The following is a 27,225-nucleotide window of genomic DNA, read 5'->3' as shown; positions in this document are numbered from 1 at the left end:
TACTTCATCTTTTCAAACAAAAGAGAAAGCTGAAAATGGGGATTATTATGATATACCCATCTCATTCAATTCAACCATTTACTTATACAACAATTCTATTTACTTGAGTATTGATATAATAATGTTTGTTTTAATCTCTGTTCATTAAAACTCAAAACTAAAAATGTCAATCATTTTTCTGTTTAGGGTCAAAGTTGTCCGCCCACCATTGTGACGTCACGACGGCCTGCCCGTGACGCACGCTGACAGAGCGCTGCCGCGTACTGCAGTGGCGCTAGAGAGTCAAGCATCATTGAAACAGAACAGAAATGTCATGCATTGTTTGTTTTGCGTGTTAGGAAGTAATTGTCGTGTCGCTTCATTTACTAAACATCAGCGGTGCGTGCGGTTACAAATTCTATCCTTTTTCTTTTGCGTTGAAGTGAAAGGAGACGCTGGAGACGCAATGTCCGGGGGTTGCATTTGATCTAGAGTCGAATAACAAAGACCGAGATTGAAACGCCGAAAATATACACATCCTCAGGATGAAACATTGGAATATACCAGTTCTGCATTTCAAGAGTTATATCAGTCGTCGTCAGGCGTAATGTCATTGTCGTTTCTGTAAGGTGGGAATGATGCTGTTTGTTTAATGTGAGGTGGTGTGCGCGCGGCTCTGAATAGCGCTGCGGGAAGATCATATATAGGAGAGATATTAGCGTGCGCGTTTGTTTTAAATATGTGGATATTATACGCAACTGATAACCTGTAATTGTGCTTTGTCACCGGTTGTCGAAGCGCGTGGATTCCCGTTTAAAGGGTGCGCGATTTTACACTTCGATAAGCTTAAGGGCAGCGACTCCATACTGGACCCCTCGTATTTTTTCTATTTTTGATGCCCTCGTGAGGATATCGTGGTGAAGATGTGGGTCAACCCTGAAGAGGTGTTGTTGGCCAGCGCTTTATGGATGACGGAGAGAGCGAATCCTTATTTCATCCTGCAGAAGCGAAAGGGCCATGGCGACGGAGGAGGCGGACTCGCGGGTAATGCCATCGATTATTGAATAAAGTGCCTACACAATAATGTTATTTAGATGACTGACTGTTTCTGCACTGGTGTTGTTCATGCACACGTGCGTGAAACCCTAGAGGTGTGTTTAAACTTTCAAGCAAGTCAGATGGACTTCAGATGACGTTTTATTGGTCACGCTGCGTAAATTAATTTTTCCGCGTAACGCACCTGTGCGCTTTACGTTACCTGAGTGTGGAGAAGACGATTTTAGAAAATTATATGAAAAGATGAAATGCATTACTAAGTGCCTCTGTTTTCATTTATTTTCTAATGTGGGTAGTGTTTTCACAGCAAATATAAATTGAAATATGTACTATATTTCAAAATGTTCAGTAATTTTGTTGTCCTTTTTAGATAGCATGCACTTCAGCTGCTATGGGCTCCATATGTTTGCTCAAAACCAATGCATGTTAAGCCACACAAGATTTTAGAATTATTTTTAAACCGACCATTTTACAGGTTTATTAAAATAGGTTCCTGTATTTCAACTGGTTGAACATTGCGTTTGCAGGGCAGAGGTTGCAGGTTCAATTCTCAGGAAATACACATACTGATAAAGTTAATATAAACATGTTGTGTACATCAAATGCAGTGTTGGGTGTAACTAGTTACTCAGTAATTAGTTACTGTAATTTAATTACTTTCCCCTTGAAAAGTAAAGTAAGGGATTACTTTTATTTTTTCTGTAATTTAATTACAGTTACTTATTATGATGTAATTGAACTTAATACTGTGTAATATATTCAATAGTGGAAATTACATCAAAATTATAAGTCTAACTTTCAAATGTATGCTTTAATGTCTCCTTCTCACATTTGTAATACATTGGTCAGTTAATACAAATAATGTATGTAGTTATTTATTTATTTTTTAATGAATTAAAAGAGCCGTTTCATGTCTATCCTTGAATCAATTCTAATCACGGATGTAGGATATAGAAAGTAATTAGTAATAAGTAATTAAATACTTTTTGTAGAGAGTAATTTGTACAGTAATCTAATTACACTATTGAATATGTAATTAGTAACTAGTAATTAATTACTTTTTCAGAGTAACTTACCCAACACTGATCAAATGTAAGTCGCTGTGGCTATAAACGTCTGCCAAATGTGTAAATGGAAATGGTAAAACTATATTTGGCCGGTTAATTTGTAATTTTTAGATTACTTTCCAATAACATTGTCCAGTTGAGGTAGCCATTCGATCTAGTGTTATGTTACGGTTATAGCAAAATATGTCACTGATGTCATGACATACCGGTATTGTCAATAACCCGATATTGATTGCTATGATTATTGATATTGTGTCGATATTGTAGATAATTCCGTTCCAGAATCTGCTTGACACTCCAACATAGTAGGTGGTAGTTTTGCACCTGTTTAGATTAATTTAATACGATTATATATAGATTGGAAAATCGTAGGACCCCTGTCGTCTTTTTGCCATGAAAACCGTGTAGTAAAAATACCATATTATCGAAAATATCTTTACTGTCTTCAAACGCTCTCCGTAAATTTTCAGCATTGTTTTGTAATTTGGCAGTCTTCTTGCTCTCAATAAATCGAATATATGCTTTAATTCCAGTAAGAAGGCAAAGCTGGATTCAGTTTCCTCATTGCTTGTTAGATAGATTTTACAGTTATTCAGTCTAATGTGCCTGCCAAAGTGGCTCTAATGACCTAATAAAAATGACCGTCATTAGAAACCAAACAATCTCTGTTTGGTTTAGCTTATTAAAAAACCCTCCTGCTGGACAATAAATGGAAGCTTGTTTGGTATTGTGAATGTTTTATTGACAAGCACCTCACCTGCTTACCAGACCTGAATTTATAGGTGGTCAGGTATGCGTGACGTTTGCTTTCAACTTCTTTATCTCTTATTGACTAGTATCTGCTGTTTCATGCTAAACTTTGAAAGGAACAGGTTTTTGAAATGAGATCTTTACGATAAAGATATAGCTAAGAGTCGCAACTTTGCCAGTATTTATTTGTGTGTCAACCTCTTTGTGTCTGTCAGCGATGGAAGACAGACACAAAGCGTACACAGACACAAAACTGAGAAAAGATGATGTCATCATTGTTACATAAACGTGCGAGTTGTGCGCCAGTTTCTAGTGAGAGCTGGTCATCCTGGCACGGCCCAGCAGACTTGCTCAGAGGAATCTTGGGTAGATCGCAGTTGGCCAAAAACTCCTGAGAAGTATAGAATATGTTATGTATGTTAGTCTATGACAAGAGAACCAAAGTTTCTTGCAAATGTTCTTCGATTGATGAACTTTAAGTCCACTTGATGATGTGTTTTTATAGGTTTCGGGATCATTCGTTTTGGATAATTTTTTATTCCTGAAATGTATTTTATATCTGCTGTTTCTACTAGATGGATTTAAGATCCAAACTTTGGTCAAGAAAAACACCTCCAGTTATTTTGTTGATGTATTTTCTCCATAGTGTGGAGTTATGCGACATCTCTTTTTCATGAAATTCTTACAAGAGCAAATAATCAGCGCTATACTATCATCATGTTATAGTTTCGTCAAGTTTTTTTTTCCAACTCATAGGTAGTTTAGGAAAAACGAGACAATATTGATATTTAAATAAAATATATCTAAGAATTCTATCATTGTTTTCGGGGCTATTGTTTTTTTTCTCTGAAAAATTATATTTTACTCCTTTTTTAAAATGACAGTCAGTATAGCAATATATTTAGTCCATGAGGTGTAGATGCTGTGCTCAGCATGGTTTCAGGAAGCCAAACATTGTTTATCATGGAAAAAAGGCTATTTATGCTCTTCAGTACAGTGCCGTATCAGGTTGTTGTTGTTTAAAAAAGATATTGATTTTGCCCATGTGTTGCAAAGTGGCTGTTTTTGTGTGAGCAGAGATGATCTTCCGATGAATGCGATTGAGAGCAGCTACTTTCTATATTTAGAATTAGAAAAGACAAACAAATGTTCCTCCCACAACTCCTCGGCTGCTTAGGAAGACATCAGATTTGCAGGAGTGAATCAGTTGTGTTCATCTGTACTGAGAGGAAGCAGTAACACCAGTATTAATAGATATGCGATTGCTGGATAACGTCAATGTAAGTATATGCGTAAATGCCTGGATGACCCGCTACATTTGGCAAAATGTGCAAAGAGCATTCTGTGTGGAATACTGTATCCCATAATACAATTCCAGTTTACTTGGGGCTCATAGTGGTGAGCGGTAGAGCCTGTAACTGAATAGATCATGTGAGATTTACTGTATTCTGAAATCCCTGCTCTCTTGTTTCTGCAACCAAGGAAACCATTGCTCATCCGAGCGTATCCAAGCAGGAACAGAAAGTCACATGTTCCGGAGGGGGTGTCATCGCACATATGTTGTGCCTGTGCAGAAAGAGGAAGATAGGCTTGTTTAGAGGATCCCTGTTTTTCACCACTCATACACACAACACCTTATAGGATGTGAAATGAAAGGGGACTGTTTCTGGTACATGTTCCAGTTTATCGTGACTCGGCATTTGGACGTAGGCTAGGTTGCATCCCACCAATGATGAACATGATACCTTGTTGTAGATTTTGTAGATCTCAGAACAGGAAGAGACTCAGTGGTGCAGATGTGAAGATAAAGTGTGATGCCAGAAGGGGGAAACTTGTTGATCGGGAGGTTTCGCAGATGGCCTAATTTGGCGTGTCAGATACTTAGATTCTCAGATACTTGTGAAGCCATAGTTTCACCCGGAGGCAATGCAAATGTTCCTCAGGTTTGTTGTTGGGGATCCAACAGCTTTACATAATCTGCACCACCAAATCTATAACGATCTGTATTTCTCAGCATTAACCAGGTTTCCATCCAAAGTTGAGAATTTATCTTTTGCTCAAAATTGGAATATAGCATAAAACATTTGCGAATAAGCACCGTTTCCATCCAACTAGTCAACCGTCACTTCCTAATAAACTGGCACTAAATATCAGTAAGACAAGCCACTGAATATAATAATTTTTGCATATAAATAATAGCCTACTGCTGTTTGGGAAGCGCAGTAGTGACAGTTCTGGGAGGCAATTAAAGAAATACTTTGACGACTTTGCTCAGGCATTTAAGAATGACCATAGCAACATTTCAGATGCTGTGCAACAAGATCAGTACTTTGGTTAGTCAGGTTACGCAATCTCACAGTGCAGATACATGGCTTTTAGGAGGAATTTATTTGGCAAAACGCGTTTCCATCTCCCATTATTCACATTAACCATAAACCGCATCAAGGGAGTGTAAAAACCTTTTTTGCAAATGAACATGTTTTTATTTAACCGTTTTCACTAGTTTCTGATGCGAAACTTCAAAATGCGCATAAAACCAGGTTGATGGACCTGGCTATTCTTTATATTTTTTTGTCCTTGATAGTGTTTGATAAATATCTAGACATGTGTTTGCTCATTTTAAATTGGGCAACCATAAGTTCCATTGACTACTATGGTTGGCAAGAAGATTAAAATAATGATAATTATCATTTTTGTTTGCACCGTATACACCGATTTACGTACATAATATATAAAACCAGGAAGCCAGTACTAAGGAAGTTTGACAATGAACATTCATAGATGTATTCACATTGCAATGGTTCAGTAACATTGTTCCATGTGTCTTGTGTTTGGTCATTTGTTGAATTTGGTCAAAGTGGCCTTTTCACATTTTCTATGTTGATTCTGAAGGTCTTTCTGTAGAATCTATCTAAACATGGACAAAGGTTTCTAGTACTGCTTTTTTATTTATAACTTAAAGTAATATACTATTAGCCAAATATACTTGATAAAGAAACCAGCAAGGACCAGGTTATGTGCGGAACTTTTTGAAGAAGGCTGAGATTCCAAAAATCCAAAATTCAGCAGGTGCGAAAGCTTGGAAAATCTAGGAATATAGGGGACTTTTGATAACCAGGCTCAGAAACGTCATAAATTATTGCAATCTTTAAAAGTGAATTTACATTTGTTTCTAGTTTAAAATGTTGGCATCTAGAAATGTATTAATTACATTTCCAAAGCCTTATCGTACTAACAACAAAAAAAATGAGAAATAATGGAAACGGTGATGGAGATAATTGACCAGTAGATGTGGGAGCCCTAAAGTTGTGCTATTTTAAGCTACTGCTCTCATATTTCCAGTATCATAGCGTCATAATCCGTAGCCTAATATTCTGTTTTCCCACAGGTCTGCTGGTTGGAACGCTTGACGTCGTGTTGGACTCCAGTGCACGTGTGGCTCCATACAGGATCCTTTACCAGACCCCCGATTCCCTGGTTTACTGGACCATTGCCCACGGTAACATACTGCCTCCGTACCCCCCGCTGCCTCCCATTCTGTATATTCCCTCACGTTCCGCCTTCTCCCAGGTGGCCTCTCATTGCCAGAGCATTACCTCATGGCCTAGTGCTTCTAAAGTGGAATGGGAAGACAGAAATCAATGTCCACTTGTCTTTCAAATGTTGCTTGAGTTCGCTTACACTCTTGGCTTTTAAAGTTCAGTTCAGACAACATCGACGTTGATAGCAGCGCTAGGGCTGATTTAGAAATCGATGCTTCAACAAAACGTGATGTTTGGTTGGAATGTTTACACACGGTAAACCTGCCGATGCTGATCTATGTGCAGTTAAGAGCACTATTAGAGTTTATGCAGGTAGAGGAATGCAGTAGGCTACTGCGTGACAGGTTATATAGTGAGAGATCAAGTGGAGTTTGTAGTGTAGTCTATGGTTGCTGAGCAATGGATCAATCGATGCGCTGTCACGGGTGTATGTTTTTGAGTTATTTTATAATGCCTTCTAACGTGGCTCAGCCAATGGGAATTTAAAGTGAAAACTATCCATGTTGCATGATGACAGAAATGCAATTTAATATACATAACTGTCTTCAGAGGTGTATAAACGCCTTACACAATGAAGTGTTATGTTTTTATTACCTTAGAATGAGCTATTTCTATCTACACACCCTGCTGGTCCACTTACATGGAATTCGGCGTGATGTTTCTACAATAGCCCTAAACGGACAAACTGCTCTACAGAGCGAGTTTCGTAAATACGTTATCTCCTTCGGCAAAGAAGCGAAAAGACATTTGTCCTTTATCAGCCACCTTAGTCCTTCAAAAGCAAGGGGGAGGGGTGGAGTGAGCCATGGGTTGCAGTTCGCAACATCGCCGCTAGATGCCGCTAAAATCTACACGTTTCTCCTTTAAATTTGTTTACCAAAAATGTAAACACTTGCTAATCCAGGAGCAACTAATATGTCAAGGACATGCATTGCATTATGGGATGCGGAACCTTGTCGTGGTTGCACAATACACAATTTGCATAGGCACAAATATGAGCAGTAGGAATCGCCTAGAATATGCTGTCTGAGCCGTGAGCGAAGGAAAGATGAAAAAGAGCTCTTGTCTCCCAGAGGAGCAGAGAGTGCTCTGTTTCTTAGCTAATCTCGTTTAAAGGGAACGCCGTTCGGTTCAGGTTTCACAAGCTGTTCCTTGCAAGCCATTTGGTAAATCTCTTTGAGACAAGTAAAAAGAGTAAAGAGTAAAAGAGACGTGTGTGCATGTTCTCTAAAAACCTTTAGCAACAATCTTGTGTTTGTACTTTGTAATCTGAAATGCAGGCATATAAAAACTAGATTCAATAAAAACTGGTTCAATAACAAACACCAGAATTGGTATTTGTGTCTTGTTGATATTTTTATTTAATATACAAAAAATAATGCTTTAAACTGTCTCATTAGGTTATAATATTGGCTAAAAAGTTGAGCTATCTGGTATGATTTTGTGGGACATGTCAGTCAATTGACTTCAACTCATGTAAAGATAAATAACCTGCTATTTTATGTTTCAAACATAGATGGTGATATAGAGGGAAGTTACAAATATCATCATTAAATCATGTTAAAGGGTTTATATGGCGCGAATAGGCCTACGTGTTTTTCTGTGTTTTCGGTGTGTTATAAGTTGCCCATGCATGTATTAGACACGTAAAATTGCAAAAATGAAAGTGTGGGAACAACAGATGCATTTTATCTAAAAGCGAATGCTCACCCAGACCTGCCTGAAACGCCTGTTTTTGAAACTTAAATCGTGTATACACATTGCATAACATCTAAAACGAACGATAATATTAGTTTTAGCTGTGTCATACGACCCCATGAAAATGATCGTGTGTTTCACTCATTAGCTAAATGCAGAGTCTATTTATACTACGCGTACTTTAATCCTGTGGCAGATAGGGTGTATTTAATCATTTAGCTTGCCAATACTTTATTTGATTTATTGTCTAATGAGAGTTGAGTTAATTAAATTATGTATTCTGAACCATCTGCTGCAAAATTCTGCAAGCAAATGAAGTAGTTTGGATGTTGACTTCAACTGAAATTGATGATACCTAATATGTGTGGTATATATTGGTGTTATTTTACAAACTCAAAACGTCTCTCTGCCTTGATGTTTTTGTGTCTTCTAGGGAGCTCTCGTAAGGAGATCACTGAGAACTGGGAGTGGCTGGAGCAGAACCTCCTGCAGACGCTCTCTATATTTGAGAATGAAAATGATATCACCACTTTTGTAAAGGGCAAAATTCAGGTTAGGCACCCTAGTCCTGACAAATAAGCACAAAATGGAAGTTTTGATCATTTTCTGTTAATGTGGACAATACAAAATAAAATATTGTCAATTGAAGTGCATTCTGGGATATCTTATGGCAGCAGTTTTGGAGAACAGGGACATAATCTCTCTATATCTGTTCAGGGCATCATAGCTGAATACAACAAAAGCCACGACATCAAAGAAGATGACGACACCGATAAGTTCAAAGAGGCCATGGCAAAGTTTCGTAAGCTCTTCTGCATGCCCGAAGAGGAGAAGCTGGTGAACTACTACTCCTGCAGCTACTGGAAGGGAAAAGTGCCCCGTCAGGGATGGCTGTACCTCAGTATCAACCACCTCTGCTTCTACTCCTACCTACTGGGAAAAGAGGGTAAGGGCGGAGCTCTCAGCCCTGATGAGATGTGTATGATGAGTACTCCTGTATGTACTGTAACAGGTGTTGAAGTGGGTTGATGCCTCATCATAACCAGAATCATGTGATAAATCATATCTCTTGAGTTTTTACTGGCTGTTGTTGCCGAGGCCGATCTGGGTAGTTGACCAATACTTAGTCCAATAATTTGTCCTATGGTGTGACTAACATTGAAGATAAATCTCTTTTATGCTATTTTATATGATAAATATAATTATTAATAACATAAAACAATGTAATATTAACAGTTTGCTTTCTAAATTTTGATATGTCACACCATATAAAACACATGTACGATTTATTCGTCAACTACCCATCTACAGTATACACGATACTAGTATACACGGTAATGGAAACTAAAATAGCTGAAATTAATACTTATTTGACAAGATGTGCCATGAATTTATTAACTTTTTTTTTTCAAAACATGGTATGGCTGTTTAACGATGAATCACATCCATAATAACACGTGCATGTGTATATTTAATAAAAATATAAATATAAAAATTAATAAATGTTTATATATATATATATATATATATATATGTGTGCAAGTATTTCCTAAATATATGCTTGTATATGTACATGTATATGTTTATAAATACAAAATAATTATGCACCATGCACAGACATATTTGTAAACACAGGCTTCAATTCTGGCCGTGATTATTCGATTTTAGGATTTAGATTTACATTTTAGATTTACATTTTAGAACTGTCACTTTCTGTTAAAGGAACTTGATATTCCATAAATATTCAAGTCAAGAATCATTTTAATCAAGCAATCATTTTGACATTTTGTCTGTCATTTGTTTGTGCTATGTGGAAATTTCAGTGGCCCAAAATTTGGCTGTATATAGGTATACGTTAAACATAAAAAATGTACAACATTTCTCGAACATTTTTCTATTGAAACTCGCTGCTGTGCTGTTTGGCTGCAAATTCTGCTTCCATGGTAACAGCGACTTCTCCGTTCATCTCTCTAAAGCATAATGAATAGTATAGTGCTTTACTGGGAATTCAGTTCTTTTAAAGGTCCAGTGTGTCATTTTTGGGATGATCTATTGATAGAAATGCAATATAATATACACAGCTATGCCTTCAGAGGTGTATAAAGAGCTTACACAATGAAGCGTTATGTTTTTATTACCTTAGAATGAGCTATTTCTATCTACGACCGCGGGTCTCCTTGCATATAATTCGCCATGTTCTGTCAGCAGGCGTAGTAATTCGAACGGGAGGGGTGGAGGGAGCGGTAGGTTGCAATTCGCAACCTTGCAGCTAGATATTACTGACTGGACCTTTAAATGAATAAACCTCTTTGTCTTCTACAATAGCTAACAACCTCAAAGTTTATATGTTGTGCCAAAAACCTATTTCACTATGGAGAAATTGAATGAGATATTTAAAAACACCATTTAACCTTCTGTTTTTGTTTACACTCTGAATCTGAACACAAACCATGTCAATATGAATCTGTTTGAAAAAAAATGTTTTCAGTTAAGCTGGTGATCCGCTGGGCCGACATCACGCAGCTGGAGAAGAACGCCACCCTTCTGCTGCCCGACATGGTGCGAGTCAGCACGCGCAGTAGCGAGCACGTCTTCTCTGTGTTCCTGAACATCAACGAGACCTTCAAACTCATGGAGCAGCTGGCCAACATAGCCATGCGCCAGCTGCTGGATAACAAGGGCTTCGAGCAGGACCGCTCTCTGCCCAAATTGAAGAAGAAGTCACCCAAGAAGGTGTCAGCCCTCAAAAGGTCTGTACCGGTACAGCTCATCATCTTCGTAGTTAACGTAAGGAGCTGAAACTAATTGAAAGATATAATGTGTTCAGGGATTTGGATGCCAGGGCTAAAAGCGAACGATACCGGGCGCTTTTCCGCCTTCCCAAAGATGAGAAGCTGGACGGTCACACCGACTGTACCCTGTGGACTCCCTTCAACAAGATGCACATCCTCGGACAGATGTTCGTCTCCACCAATTATATCTGCTTCACTAGTAAAGAGGAGACCGCTTGCAGTCTGATTATCCCACTCAGAGAGGTCAGTCACAGCTGAGACGTTCTCTGCCAGACTCAATCAGTCCCAATATTGTGTTTGAGCACATATGATGACACTGACTATCTAAACAGCTGTTGACCGTAGCATCCCTAGTGAGCAATCCTGAACGCCTCCCTGTTATAAACCATCCTGCCTACCGTATCTGTCTTCAATAGGTGACCATCGTTGAGAAAGCTGATAGCTCCAACGTCCTGCCAAGCCCCTTGTCAATCAGCACCAAAAACAAGATGACTTTCCTCTTTGCCAACCTCAAAGATCGGGACTTCCTGGTGCAGAGGATCTCGGACTTCCTGCAACAGACCACTTCCAAAATCTACTTTGAGAGAGAAATCACAGGCAGCTTCAGCAGCTCAGACGACGAGGTGGGCAGATGTTGTTTGTTTGTCATATTGGTGTTTATGAGGATATTCTGTATACTTCTACTGAAAATATACATTGAGTACTGTGCTTACCTATACTGTACTTGATATGGAGTATTGTGTTGTTTGATTTGTTGATACAAAATTATACTTTACCACAACCTACTATACTGTACTTTGCTGTACATTATGATGACCATACTGTGCTATACTGTTACTCTATGCTGCACAATATATAATACTGTGCCGTACTCTATAGTACACCATGATATGATATGCTGCAGCATGCTATAGGCCTACTGTGCTGTATTGTACTGTTCTATGCCATGCTCTGCTATACATACAATATTATGCTATACTATATTGTACTTTACTATATTGCACTGTATGGCATGCTATGCCGTACTTTACCCACAATACTACGGTATGCTATGTATACTATAAGGTGCTATACTATACTAGACTATGCTATACAATATTCTGCTCTGTTTGTAGTTGTACTCTCAGCAGGGCAGTGTCTTGTCCTGTAGTCCGCAGCGCAGTGCTCTCAGCTCTGAGGGAGAAAGCGAGAGGTTTAATCTCAATGACAACACCGTTCCCACAGCTACACAGGCACTGATGACCATGTACCGCCGGCGATCGCCAGAGGAGTTCAATCCCAAACTAGTATGCACACAGAAATATGCCATCACATCACATTTAGTCATTTTGATAATTTCTGGTATTGGGCTGCACATACTTACAATATGTGATCTCAGGTTTTTATTGGGAGCATAAAGGTTGCAGCGAGTGCATTTTATAGTCGGTGAGGTTTGCTGCAGTTAAACAAACACAAAACATTAAGTGAAACTCCAGTGAACAAAGTGTGCAGTTTGTAAATTCAGACAAAAAATCTGTTTCCTGTCAACTGCTTTGAATTTTCTCTATGCTGTATGAGTATGAGCATATAAGAAAGACAAATTCAATGTCATGCTGAAACATGTGTATCGGACAGTATTTGAGTTAGTAAGATGCTTATTAGATTCTTTCCGGCATATATTTGACAAACACTGAATCCTCTCTCACATGCTCTCCTGAACACTTCTGATGATGTCATCCTCCCTCTTAAATGCATTCAGGCTAAAGAGTTTCTGAAGGAGCAGGCTTGGAAGAATCACTTTGCCGAGTACGGTCAGGGATTGTGTATGTACCGAACGGAGAAGACCAAAGAGCTGGTGCTGCAGGGCATCCCGGAGAACATGAGAGGAGACCTCTGGCTCCTGTTTTCTGGTGAGTTGACAACCCGACAGATGACCATTTAAATAAGCTGTGGATTAAACAAACTCCTTCGCACACACACACACCTGTTGGCCTACTTTTCTTGTGTGGCTCACTTGTGGTTACGTGCACATACCTGTTTGTCTTTTACAGCAGCTTCCTGTTTATTAGATGTGTGAGCAGCATGTTGTTCTGCAAAATAAACCGTATCGAAACCTTGACAGGCCACAAACACACTAAACCAACTGAAACACATGAGTGCATCAGCTACTTTTGTGGTAGTGCATGTTGAATGTTGTTTTTCATTTACAGTTGTCTACATGAGCAGAGGTGGAAAAAAATAACAGAATCCTCCATTTTGTTTCAAAGCGATGAATGCGATCTGATTGGTTGGTTCAACGTGTCAAATTTGATGTTCGTAGGGGCAATTAATGAGATGGCTACTCATCCTGGTTATTACGAGGATCTGGTGGAAAAGTCGATGGGGAAATATAATCTGGCCACGGAGGAGATCGAGAGAGATTTGCATCGGTCTCTTCCCGAGCATCCGGCCTTTCAGAATGAGATGGGCATCGCCGCCTTGCGTCGAGTCCTCACGGCATACGCCTTTCGCAACCCCAAAATTGGTTACTGTCAGGTATGAGCGCACGCTTACGGCTACACATGTACACGCTTATGTAGTCTTAAAGGGACACATCACCTAAAAATGTAAATAATGTTATCCTCTACAGAGTTTCATCCAGGGAACCCAAAAGGATAAGAGATTTTTGAGTGAACCGAGTTTATTTTTTCCACAGGCTATGAACATTGTGACCTCTGTACTCCTGCTGTACGCTAAAGAGGAAGAGGCCTTCTGGCTCCTGGTTGCCCTATGTGAAAGAATGCTACCAGATTACTACAACACCAGAGTTGTAGGTGAGCTCCCGGGTAGTTATTCTCCAAATTATTCTCCATTTGGGTAGAAGCCACAGGTCGAGCAGAGATGTTGTGTTTGTTCCTCAGGTGCTCTGGTGGATCAGGGTGTGTTCGAGGAGCTGGCTCACGTGTACGTCCCTCAGCTGTACGACTGCATGCAGGCGCTGGCCGTCATCTCCACTATCTCGTTGTCGTGGTTCCTCACGCTCTTCCTGTCGGTCATGCCGTTCGAAAGTGCCGTGGTGGTGGTGGACTGCTTCTTCTACGAGGGCATCAAGGTCATCTTCCAGCTCGCGCTCTCAGTGCTGGATGCTAACATCCATCAGCTGCTGGCCTGCAAAGATGATGGAGAAGCCATGACCATTCTGGGCAGGTACTGTATGAGAACCACTGGCCATATTGCATTTTGAGTACAATGTGCTGTATGTAGTGTATTGTATACTGGTATATTGGTAGTTGACAAATAAACTGATGTGAAATGTGTCCTATGATGTGACAGCAAAAGTTTAGACGCTATTTTATATTATAGATATAAATATTAATAGTACTTAAAAAAAAATAATTTGAAAGAATATATTATTAACAATTTTGCTATGTCACACCATAGAACAGTATTTGTCAGCTACCCATGTAGTACAGTGCTGTGAAAAAGTATTTGTCCCCTTCTGGATTTTTTGTTTTTTCATATTCGTCATGCTTAAATGATTCAGATCATCAAACAAATTTTAATATTATTCAAAGAAAACCAGAGTGAATACAAAATGCAGTTTTTAAATGATGGTTTTATTTATTAAGGGAAAAAACAATCCAAACATTTCTGACCCTGTGAAAAAGTAATTGCCCCCTTGGTAAATCATGAATTAACTGTGATGAATTGAATAATTGAGTTAAATTGCACTAGCCACACTCAAGCCTAATGACTGCCAGACCCTTTGAATCAAGAAATCACTTAAGTAGAACCTGTCTGTCAAACTGAAGATAGTCTAAAACAGGGGTGCCCAATAGGTCGATCGCGATCGACCAGTCGATCGCACAGGCAATGCTGGTAGATCGCAATAAATTAACCTGCCTAATATTCTTTTGTTAAATTTTAGTAAAACATTTCATATCGTTACCTCTTTTAATTTCTGTCTGACTTGCACTTGACCAATACATTTTGACAAAATAAATAAAAAAACCACTTACGCAGGCTGCTCGCGCCTTCCAAGAGCTTCTGAGCACTGAGCGCGAAATCGCGCAGCTAGCAGTAGCCTACATGCTTGTTCGCAAAACAATCTAAAATTCAAACCAATTTTTAAAATGAGTGCGGTACCAACCAAAAAGTCAAAAACATACCATTTCCATTCGGAGTGGGAGGAAGATTTTTTCTTCACTATGTCTTTTTCTAAATGCATTTGTCTGATCTGCCAGACAAGTATTGCTATTCCAAAGAAAGGAAACGTGGAGAGACATTTTCGGACACTTCATAAAAATTATGACAACGATTTTCCTGCAAAAAGCGAGCTTAGAAGAGCAAAGGTAAAAGAACTGAAATCTCAATTATCTGGTCAGCAGTCACTCTTTACTCGTCCAGGCCAAAAAGCAAAAGCAGCCACGGAGGCATCATTCCGGGTGAGTCACACCATCGTCAAACATAAAAAATCATTCCAAGAAGGAGAAATGATAAAAGACGCTTTTGTCGAGGCAGCAGACTCATTGTTTCGGGATTTTAAAAACAAATCTGAGATTGTGTCCGCCATCAAAGCTGTTCAGCTATCAAGATCTACAGTTACGCGTCGTTGTGAATTAATGGCCGATGACTTGACACAGCAACTGAGAAAGGACATAACTGATTGTGAATGTTTTTCATTGCAATTAGATGAGAGCACGGACATTAGTGATACTGCGCAATTGTGCGTTTTCATACGGATGGTGTTTAAAGACATGACAGCGAGAGAGGAACTGCTGACACTTCTGCATATGAAAGAACACACTCGGGGCGAAGACATTTTTCGGGCATTTAAGGACTTTGTCGACAAAACACAGCTTCCGATGTCTAAATTAGTGTCAATCACCACTGACGGAGCACCTGCGATGGTCGGCCGTTCTAACGGTTTTATTGCCAAGTGCAAGGAGGATGATGCTTTTCCGGACTTCCTTAATTACCATTGCATAATACACCAACAATCTCTATGTGCGAAAATGCTGAACATGAAAGAAATCATGGATGTATGCATGAAAATAGTCTGTTCAATTCGTGCACGTTCACTTCAGAGACGGCTCTTCCGCACTTTTTTGGAGGAAGCGGACTGCAACCACACAGATCTCCTGCTGCATACAGATGTCAGGTGGTTAAGCAGGGGCAAATTCTTGGAAAGATTTCGAGGGCTGCTGCCTGAGATAAAGGAGTTTCTCCTGTCTACACATAATACAGAATTCAAACAACTTGAGAACGAGCAGTGGCTTTTAGATTTGGCGTTTTTGACTGACCTGACTAATATGCTGAATGAGCTAAATTTAGAGCTGCAAGGTAAAGAGAAGATGGTGGTCAACATGATCAGCTCAGTTAATGCTTTCAAAAGAAAACTACAGTTACTCACATCTAAGCTGCAGCGCCACGAATTAGGCAACTTCCAAAACATTGCATCTGAACTTCACAAGCAAGGAAAGGAGCCAGCACAACTTGACAGTGAGCGCTACATTGAGCAAATTGAAAAGGTCAGATCAGACTTTGACAAACGTTTTCAAGACTTTGCTTTACTTGAGCCAGTTGCTACATTCATGTGCTTTCCATTTAGAGATGAGCATGAGGTTGAGTCCCTGGCCACAGACATGGGAAAGCTGTTTCAGATGAACCCATCCGCATTGGAAAATGAGATTTTAGCACTGCAGACTGACATTGAGGTGAAGGCAAGGGCCAGTGGACAGTTTTGGGACCTTCTTGCAGAAGAGAAGTATCCAAATATCAGAAAATGTGCCACCTCACTGACCGCACTGTTTGGCTCAACTTATCTATGTGAGTCAGCCTTTTCTCACATGAAGATTATTAAGTCAAAACACCGGTCCACCATGACTAATGACAATTTGGAGGCCTGTTTGAGACTAGCTACCAGCAGCTACTGCCCAAATTATGCAAAACTGTCTGATTCAATTCAGTGCAAGTCATCAGAATAAGGTACACATGGCCTGGCTATTGTAATCTGTTGTGCTGTAGATGTTTTGAGTTTAGTGTTAAAATTAATGATATCAGCACTTAACATTGTTTTGCATTGTTGAATTCCATGTAGAGAATACACATTGGAAGTGTAATTAAAAAATAAATAAATGTGTTGAATGTGTTATAATGTGTTTTTTAGTTGGTAGATCTTATCAGGTTTACCATTTTAAAAGTAGATCATCACGCAAAAAAGTCTGGGCACCCCTGGTCTAAAAGATCTCAAACAGCAACACATAGTGCCGCGATCTAAAGGAATTCAAGAACAGATGAGAAACAAAGCAATTGAAATGTATCAGTCTAGAAAGGGTTACAAAGCCATTTCTAAGGCTTTGGGACTCCAGCGAACCACAGTTAGAGCCATTATCCACAAATGGAGAAAGCATGGAACGGTGGTAAACCGTCTCAGGAGTGGCCGGCCTACCAAAATTACTCCAAGAGCACAACGACGACTCATCCAGGCGGTCATAAAAGATCCCAGAACAACATCTAAAGAACTGCAGGCCTCTCTTGCTTCAGTTAAGGTCAGTGTTCATGATTCTACAATAAGAAAGAGACTGTGCAAAAATGGCATCCATGGGAGAGTTCCAAGGCAAAAACCACTGCTGGCCAAAAAGAACACAAAGGCTCGTCTCACATTTGCTAAAAAACATCTTGACGATCCCCAAAACTTTTGGGCAAATATTCTGTGAACTGATGAGACAAAGGTTGAACTTTTTGGAAGGTGTGTGTTCCGTTACATCTGGCGTAAAACTAACACAGCATTTCATAAAAAGAACACCATACCAACTAGGGCTGAAACGATTCCTCGAGTAATTCGAATACAAAAAATCATCGAGGCAATTTTTGTTGCCTCGAAGCCTTGTTTAATCCATTTAACTACAGTACACACGGAGCACTGCGTTTCCCTACGGACCGTTATTACTGACGCACAGCCCGCTAAACTCTATTCATGTTACAGGGCTCTTAGTCTATTCACACGCTCACACGTATTTCTCATGCTGATAAATAAGTGATAGCTTAAAATGGTGAACAGCTATTTTACTTAGTTTTAGTCTATTTTGCGAGTGAAACTTGTTTTCCGGCTGCATTGAGTCCATCAAACTAGATGCGGACTTGTGGACGCCGAATCCTGTTATTTACACATGTCATCTGTCTGTTCTGCATGTCTGCGTGAATGAACTGCACAGTTTAACGTGCTACACGCGTGATGCTCATGAATTTGTCTGTGCCTGGGCTTTATGAGGACATGAACACATGAACTTCATCTCCAGAGTTGCTCTTGAGAGTTTATTTCAGAACATTTTACTGAGTGAAGCTAACACACTAAAAAATAAGCGTCTTCTGACGACCTGCCAAAATAAAAGTCCAGTTAACTCGGAATTTTTATGTGGACAAATATATTACTATTTAATAGTAAAAAAAACAAACTACAGTAAAACTAATTTAGATGCACCATGCATAAGCTGAAGTTAGTTTGAAATTATTCTTTCTATTTTTATTAATGTTTCTTATTTATACATTTGTATTAGGCCTATATTGCATTTTGAATGTAATATGGCAATGGAATGTACTAAATGGGTTTAGTTTTCACAAATATTAATGTATGCAATTTCAGCAATAAATATGTAAATTTTTTCTAAAAAGGACACAAATTAGTTGTTCATTTTAAGAGACCTGTCTTATTTTCTCTTGTATATTTAGTATTGCTCTTTAATAAAGAAAAAGTATTTATTATCTGAATACCCGATTCATCGATGGAAAAATCAGTAGAATACTCTATTACTAAAATAATCGATAGCTGCAGCCCTAATACCAACAGTCAAACATGGTGGAGGTAGTGTGATGGTGTGGGTGCTGCTTTGCAGCTTAAGGACCTGGACGACTGGCCATAATTGATGGAACCATGAATTCTGCGCTCTACCAGAAAATTCTAATAGAGAATGTCCGGTCATCGGTTTGTGATCTCCCTTAATAAATAAAACCATCATTTAAAAACTGCATTTTGTATTTACTCTGGTTTTCTTTGTGTAATATTAAAATTAGTTTGATGATCTGGATCATTTAAGCATGGCAAATACGCAAAAAAAACAAAAAATCAGGAAGGGGGCAAATACTTTTTTCACAGCACTGTATATGGCCTTTTGAGTACACTATATGTTGTATACTGCAAAGTGGTTTATGCAGTATTTTGCATGTAAGTACAGTATACTTTATACTGAGTCTACCTAGTATATTGCATTTTGAGGGCAATATTTGTAGTATATTTCTTTCCGAGTTCAGTATATGTAGTATACTGCAGAGTGGTTTATGTTGTACATTACATTTTAATGCAATATTATGTACTAGGCCTAAATATTACATAGCACAGTGTACTGTTTAATACATAGTAAGTTATGTAGTAATTTTAATACGGTGTAGTTTGTTTTAATTTGAGCACAGTATACTGTATACTTCTGAGTTGATGTATGTAGAATATCAAGTACAGTGTAATATATTGTGTCTTTGAGTAATGTATGTGAAGTATACTGCATTATGAGTACAGTAGACTATATACTGCTAAGTGTGTGTATGTTGTATATTGCATTTTAAGTATAGTGTACGCAGTACAGTGTGGAGTGGTTGTATGTAGTACATTGCTTTTGAGTAGAGTATACTGTACAGTATACTACAGAGTGGGTGTATGTAGTAAATTGCAATGTGTACAATTTATGTAACATTACTGCATGGTGTTTTGCAGTTTGCTATTTTAATACAATATATATTGCATTTGGAGTATAGTTTGTGTATACTGCAAGTGCAGAGTGGTTGTATGTAGTCTATTGTTTTGAGCAAAGTATTTGCAGTCTATTGCATTCAAGTACACCATATGTAATATACTGCAGATTGGCTGTTTGTAGTACCTGTAGTATTCTACATAGTACTGTACACTCACTTTTTTACATGCATACTATGTAGTACACTACATACAGCAGGTCACTTTCACAGCATACCTTTAAGGGATTTTGAGTATAAGTTCATTCTATAAAAACAAAATGAAGCACACATGCTTGTGTCCTTGTGTTGTAGGTATCTAGACAGCGTGACCAATAAAGACAGCACGCTTCCTCCAATTCCCCACCTGCACTCACTCCTGACCGATAACGGTGAGCCGCATCCCGAAGTGGACATCTTCAAACTCGTCCGCAGTTCTTATGAGGTTTATCATCTGAATCTTTTTGTTAACTTTATCTACAATATGCTATGTTTGCACTTGCATTCATGAGATGTGATATTTTAAACTTTTTGTGTTAATTCTGTCACGTGCAGAAGTTTGGCTCCATACGTGCGGACGTCATCGAGCAGATGCGTTTCAAACAAAGGCTCCGAGTCATCCAGGGTATTGAAGATAACACCAAACGCAATGTGGTAATGAATATCACTACACACACGTTGTACTGTCAATCACATATAGATTTTGTAAAACGTATGTGTTATGCCATTGTAAAACGACTGGAAATGCATGTGATGTATTTATAATGTATTAATATGATGTATTTACAGTCATGGAAAAATAGTATAATTTCTATGAATAAATAATTTAACTGCTATTTGAAAATTGGTTCTTAATATTCATTGTCATGAACAAAGGCTGCATGATTCTCACATATGCTTGCAAACCGTAAATAAAGTTGCTCTCTCATTCATTTTTGTCCTGTTGTCCTTTTTCCAGGTGAGGACCATAGTGACAGAGACGGCCTTCAGCATTGATGAGCTGGAGGAGCTCTACACACTGTTTAAAGTGAGTCACAGCTCAGAGTGGATCTCTTTTTCAGACCTTCTGCATGTTATGAGCATTCATTTGGACTAATGAGCTCAATTATGAACATACATCTCATCCATTGGCACATCCGATCCATGTATGTTTTTCCATCAGACTGAGCATCTGACCAGCTGTTACTGGGGCAGCACCAGTAACCCCATGAGCCATCACGACCCGAGCCTGCCCTACCTGGAGCAGTACCGTATTGACATCGATCAGTTCAAGGGCCTCTTCGTGCTGCTCTTCCCCTGGGCCTGCGGCACACACGCGGATGATCTGGCCCTGCGCTTCTTCCGTCTGCTGGATAATAACGCAGACGGGCTCATAAACTTCCGCGAGTTCATCAGCGGCTTGAGTGAGTGTGCACCAGAGCATCAGGTTTTCAAATGCACAAAAGAAATGTTTCTTAAAGGCACAGCAGCCCAAAAATTGGCCTCTTAGATTAAAAAAAAATCAAGAGTTAATTAAGAGTTAATGTTTAAACCAAGGTTCTTTTAGTTGGCTAAAATTAAAACTTCTTAACTTAATAAATAAACTTATTTAAATGATTGGAAAAACTTTAAATAAATGAAAAATTAGGCCGTGTTCACACTGGACTTCTTTTTTGACAAGAAAAAGTTGACAGTGGCACTTTTTTTAAGTTTTAGCATTGTGGTTACAAATAGCAGCCGGCAATTTTCAAAGATAGCATTTGTGCACGAAGCAGCTTAGAGAGACAGGCTTCATAGGCAGCGTAACGGAAGTCTATCTGAATTATAAACTGAGAGCGTCTTTGCAATAACCAATCACATATTTAAAAACTACAATACAAATTTCTCGCTAGAAATGCAATCCGAAGTTATTGAAAGTGAAAATTAAACTTACATTTATAAAAAACTATGCTCCAACGGGTGTTTTGGCCGCCATTTTATTTTTTCGAGCTTGAGCCTTCTCGACCAATCACATTCCTCGCATGTTGTTGTGGAAATGACAGGTCTCTGTCATTCGTTAGCTGTGAAAACGGTGCTTGACGTACGGAGTTTTTCAACCTCAAAAGAGGCTATGAGCTGCAGGAAAAGACGCTGGCGCTGGTGTTTAAAAAAGCGCTCAGGAATTTTTTTTAAACACTGTTTACTCCATAGGATTATTAGGTTAAACAGATGCTAGCAGCTTCAAAAAAGAAGTCAAGTGTGAACACGGACTTAAAACGCTAAATTAAAATAAAAACACAAAATCTTAAGAATAAAAGCTCATTTAAAATATGAATAAAACTCTGTTTTAAACCAGAACATTTATTGAGGTGTTTGTTATGCATTTAACTTGCATTGTTGCATTAATTTGCATTAACTTGTTGGCATTAACAAAGCAATGTATTGTTTTGCAGGTGTACTGTGTCATTGTGACCTGACAGAGAAACTCAAATGTCTGTACAAGTTGCATGTGTTTCCAGGTGGGTGAGATATAACGTTCTGACATGGGAGTTCATTCATGTATTAAATGTAGTTTAAATGGATTCCTTTACTGATAATACTGCACTATTGAGTGTAGTAAGAAAGCAGTAACAACATCTGCTTTTGCTTTTTATCTACGTTGTCTCTCAAAACAGAGAAGTAAAACTAAATATGAAGTAAAACAATATTTATTTCATCAATGTCTCACAATGAGGTTGTTATACTGCATTCTGCATGACAATCGAGCTGTGTTTAGTTGTGTTTTTGTGAAAGTCCATGTGTTGAGTAGTCCTGCTAGAAGATGCTGAATGTATATGGTTTACTCCTCAGAGCTGAATCATGAACAGGAGGAGCCTGACTCGGCCTGTGAAGCAATGCAGTATTTCTTTGAAGACATCACTCCAGAGACCTCTAGTGGTACTAATTCAGGATTCATGCACTGTGCTTCATTGCACAGTTCTATATCAGCTTCTACTGCGTTTTATTCTAGCACGGCAAATATAGTAAATTATGCATTTTATATCAGCGCCCCATTTTAGAGCATTGTATTTATTGCAAAAATAAGTTCAGAACGTGAACGTTGAGTGTTTAACGTTTCGAATGATGCATAGTTTTTAACGAAGCTAATAAAAAATGCAGACATTGCTAAAAAACGCCTTTCTCATAGGCCCTGTGCATGTTGAGAGGTTAAAGATATCGTTTCACTATAGCTATTTAATGTGGTGTGTTTCTTGAGTTTAGTTGAAATGACCCAACTTATTTTTAAAACGGGTAAATAATGCAATGTGCATAAAATTTCATCCTCACTATTTCATAATTGAGAGTTCACTAGTTAGAGTTTTGATTCATTTGAGTGATATTAATCTGCATATTGTTTGTTTATTCTCTTTAAAATACTTGAATTCTAAATCCTTGACCTCTCATTCACAGGCCTTGATCCCAAGAACAGAACTGAGAAGGATGATGGTTTTGTCAGGGTCACCTTTAAAACCGAAAAAGGTTTGTTATCATTTATTAAAAGTTTATATTATAAAAAGTTGTGCTTACTTTTGCAGTATATAACTGGGCCTCTTTTTTAATATAGTTAAGAAACACACTCCAGATTACCGTACCTACCTGCGCTTGTGGAACCAGGAGACCAAATCTAAATTAGAGAACATGAAGGATCTACCCAAACTCAACCAGGTACACCTGGAGTCACACTAAAATTATGACTACCTTCTATTAAGACGTTCAGACATTTCTATGATAGTGTGGAGAGTAAAAAAGTTTTGGAAAATGGCTGGGTGATATATTGATTATTTAAAAAAAAAAGTTACACTCTAATTCGGCAAAGAAAGGAAAATGTGAAAACATCAGCCACAGTATTGCTTCGAAATGGAGGGGGAGGGCTGAAGTGAGCCATTGATTGTAATTCACAACCTCGCCATTAGATGCCGCTAAATTTCATACACTGGACCTTTAAGTAAACTATTAAAATATTGTCAAACTGTTAAAAACAAAAGTTTTTAATCCTATTAGCCAGCATAGTTTGCAATGAATGTCCTTCTCTTTTACTGATTAATCTACAATATGACACTAGGATTCTTTATGCTTTCTGTCATGTGATGGTCTGATTCTTTCTCCTCCTTTGATCAGAGTCAGTTCATCGAGTTGTGTAAGACTCTATATAACATGTTCAGCGAAGACCCCAATGAGCAGGAGCTGTACCACGCCACCGCCACGGTGACCAGCCTGCTGCTGGAAATGGGCGAGGTTGGCAAACTCTTCTGCTCTCCGGCTAGCAAGGATGGCGAGGAAGCCGACGACGAAGATGACGATCAGGTCCCAGTTTGCGGAAGCAAACAACAGAGAGAGCGGCGCAAGCCCTGCGTCCCGCCAAGTGGCACAGGCGACGCCGAGATCAACTCCTGTGTCACGGGACCCCTCTTGATGGAGGACATCAAGCTGGAAGATTCCTCCCCCAAAGACACTGCAACATCCTCCGCCATGCTCATCTCGGACGATGAGACCAAAGATGACACGTCCGTTTCCTCTTACTCCGTTCTGAGCGCCGGGTCCCACGAGCTGGACGACAAGCTTCAGTGCGAGGACATCGCCGAGGACACAGTGCTCATACGGAACGGTGGGCCCCAGGGCAGAGCAGGGCATCGTGGGAAAGGTGGTCTGCCTCACAGCACCAGTATCGATAATGACTGGACCATTACGTTCGAGCAGTTCCTGGCTTCTGTTTTGACCGAACAAGCCCTGGTGCAGTACTTTGAGAAACCGGTGGACATCGCTGCGCGAATAACTAACGCTAAGAACGTGCGGAAGGTTGGAGAACCGCACTCGTCCGTCAGTGACTATGAGATCTCGCTATCTGGCTGACTTAACCTAACCTTCTCCACTCCTGTATCTTGACTCATCAGCCATACGTTCAGATTTGAAGGAATAGTTTAGCCAGAAATAAAAATTCTGTCTGCATTTGTTGACTTTCATATCATTTCAAACCTCTGTAAAATAGGAATTTAGCTTGTTTCCAAACAAGGAAAGTGGATGGGGACTACAGCACTACAGTGGAATGGAAGATTTTTAGAAAATAACTTCAGTCTTTACTCACACAAAAAAATTGCGTGTCTTCGTAAGACTGGGAATGTATCGCAAACGTCATATGGGTTGCTTTTATGGTGCTCTATTGTTATTTTGGGGGCTCCCCAGCTCCAGTCCCTATCCACTTCCATTATCTATAAAGAACTGCTAGGAATATGAGAACAGTCTGGATTTTGTTAAATATCATCTTTAATGTTTCACAGATGAAAATCATAAAGGTTTGGAATGACATGGAGGTATGTAAATGATGATAGCTAGTTTATTTAAAGGGATAGTTCACCCAAAAATACACATTTTGAGTCGAATTTATAACATCTGTTTTCTCCAACGGATCTCCACATTAATCAGTGTGAAACATCAAAGTCGTGTTTATATAAGCTTGTAATGAAACAGACAGTTCTGACTTTTTTCTGAAGAGATGACAAACGGAGCTATATGCCTTTTCACCCGTACAAAGTCTTAGAGGATCCGTTTGACCTATTGTATACTACAACGCACTTGGTGTACTTTATATACAGAAACGCTAACTAAAGTATCTAATACAGTTAGGCTGTCTATCATAGTAATCGTGTCTAGAGTAGCTGACTAGTTCTGATCAGGCAAAACATGCTGAAGTCCTACAAGAATCTATTAAGTAGTCTTTGAGTAATGTTAGCTTCACAGGGAGAGTCAAGGGTCTTTCAATCCCCGGGAAATGTGTCTCAATGGGCATTGAAGTGTACACTGATCACCACCTTGTGGAAATGAGAACGCATCCTGATTCTTAAAAATGACCTTTGCTGCTTGGAACAACATCACATAGCATCCTAAATCAACACAACAAATTTCCTCTTACAGTTTTCGGCACATGCACTTTGGATTTTATTTAACATAAACGGTGAAGATGTGTGCATACTAATAACACTTAAATACTAGATATTAATCAGCTGAGAGACAATGTGGTCCAGTGGTGAAATATCAGACTTTAATGCATTCACTATTTATAGTATATAGTATATACTCCAGACAGCGACTGTGTACAGTTTTTAATTTAGTGTGTATTCACCGTCAGAGGCATGTGGCAAGTGAGTCCACCTTCTTGTAAACTTTTTGTTGTTGTTTATATAAACCGTTTTTTTTACTTTGTGCCTCTTTTTAAGTTAATGTTTTACTGTGAATGCTTAAAACCGACCTGTAAATGATTTGAATCACCTCCGGAAATTAAAAGTATAAAGGAATTCACTGTTTTTAAAAACTATTACAACCATTTGCTGCTTTTTTATATGAATGGGGTACAAAATGAAGCTCATAATTTATAAAAATTAAACGCACATCTTTAGTTTTAAATTCATTTAAGAAGAATGGTACCTTTTGGTTTGTATTTCTGATATTTTTTATATTAGTTCAAAATAATAGCTTTTCTATGTTACAGTAAGTTAGTACATTCACAGACGTTGTATATTTTGCTACTTTGCCTGCAACCTTAATTTTCTATTAGATAATAATGAGATCTTATACAAACAAATATGGGATCTGTGCATTGTTACCTTAAAGTAACTGGTACCCAATTTATACCCCATTCCAGAAAAAATCTTATGTATTTAAATCCAGAATTTGGTTTACAAAGACCCCTGTGGAGAGGATTTTTTGCTTGGTCATGCTGAATTGCGCTGTTGTTAACTCGACTGACCACTAGGGGCCAGTAAAGAACCGAACCTCTATTATTTGCATTGTGAGGCATAAATGCATTACAACACTGCTGTTTGTCCTTAACAGAGTTGACAATGAATGTGTCCTACAGTAAATTAAATAATGCCATGCCCAATCCTCCTGACCCTAATTGACGTATGGGGGTGTAAGCGCGAACGTCCAATCAGATGCTCTTATCAGCCCAGCGCTTGGCATTGTGGGAGTTCACTGATGATGACACCATGCTGTCTCAGCGAGTACATCATCTCCTGACTTCCAACCACAATCCTCTTGCCAAAAATGGCCAAGCAAATCAACACTTTTTGTCTTGATTATGAATCTCATTTAAATAAATGCACACATGTTTGGTACAGTATGTGCCAAAGCACTTTCTCATCAGTGATGATTTAGAAGTTAGCTGTTATATGTTCTGTTTATCAAGGATCTGTTATCTTAAGCCTTGTATCCTTTGTACTCGATCCAAGTATTATGCCACAGATTAGCGACACAGACATGTCCCTGTTCATTTGCTGTTCATGAATTAAGAAATGAAAGTAAAGTCTACTTTAATAGTGCATGCTCAACACATCCTCATAAGCTGAATCATGTAATATAGTCCATTTTGCTGCAATGCTTTAAAAGTTTTAGGTCGCTGCACTGAAAATATTAATATTGCTATACTTGTCCAATTTACTTAATTTAAACAATAAATTAAATTTGTGCAACCCTGCAACCAAAGTTCAGTTTGTTATATTCTAGCTATTAATATTAAAAAAACATGCTTTTCTGTTGTGTTTCTCTATGCAGTGTTGGATTGTTAGAAACAGTAAATTGTTTAATTAAAGTATATTATAGTGTATTAGC

At 38.7% G+C, this 27,225-nt stretch overlaps 1 protein-coding gene across 1 annotated transcript; it reads left to right on the top strand.

Annotated features, from left to right (window-relative positions):
* Window positions 1-277: 277 nt before the first annotated feature.
* On the top strand, window positions 278-27,078 carry tbc1d9 (TBC1 domain family, member 9 (with GRAM domain)). Its single transcript, XM_057331259.1, has 21 exons — window positions 278-1,023; window positions 6,241-6,351; window positions 8,526-8,644; window positions 8,810-9,038; window positions 10,581-10,842; window positions 10,920-11,127; window positions 11,301-11,507; window positions 12,000-12,170; window positions 12,623-12,773; window positions 13,184-13,398; window positions 13,559-13,676; window positions 13,764-14,049; window positions 19,939-20,068; window positions 20,179-20,277; window positions 20,582-20,650; window positions 20,786-21,026; window positions 22,035-22,100; window positions 22,432-22,518; window positions 23,032-23,100; window positions 23,186-23,286; window positions 23,740-27,078. The coding sequence occupies exons 1-21, from the start codon at window positions 903-905 to the stop codon at window positions 24,469-24,471; spliced, it is 3,792 nt and encodes a 1,263-aa protein (XP_057187242.1). The 5' UTR covers window positions 278-902; the 3' UTR covers window positions 24,472-27,078.
* The last annotated feature ends 147 nt before the right edge of the window (window positions 27,079-27,225 follow it).

The sequence above is a fragment of the Triplophysa rosa genome, linkage group LG4 (genome assembly GCF_024868665.1).
Source record: "Triplophysa rosa linkage group LG4, Trosa_1v2, whole genome shotgun sequence".
Classification (NCBI taxonomy): domain Eukaryota; kingdom Metazoa; phylum Chordata; class Actinopteri; order Cypriniformes; family Nemacheilidae; genus Triplophysa; species Triplophysa rosa.
The sequence above is the reverse complement of the archived record's forward strand: the minus strand, read 5'-3'. Positions and strand labels throughout refer to the sequence as shown.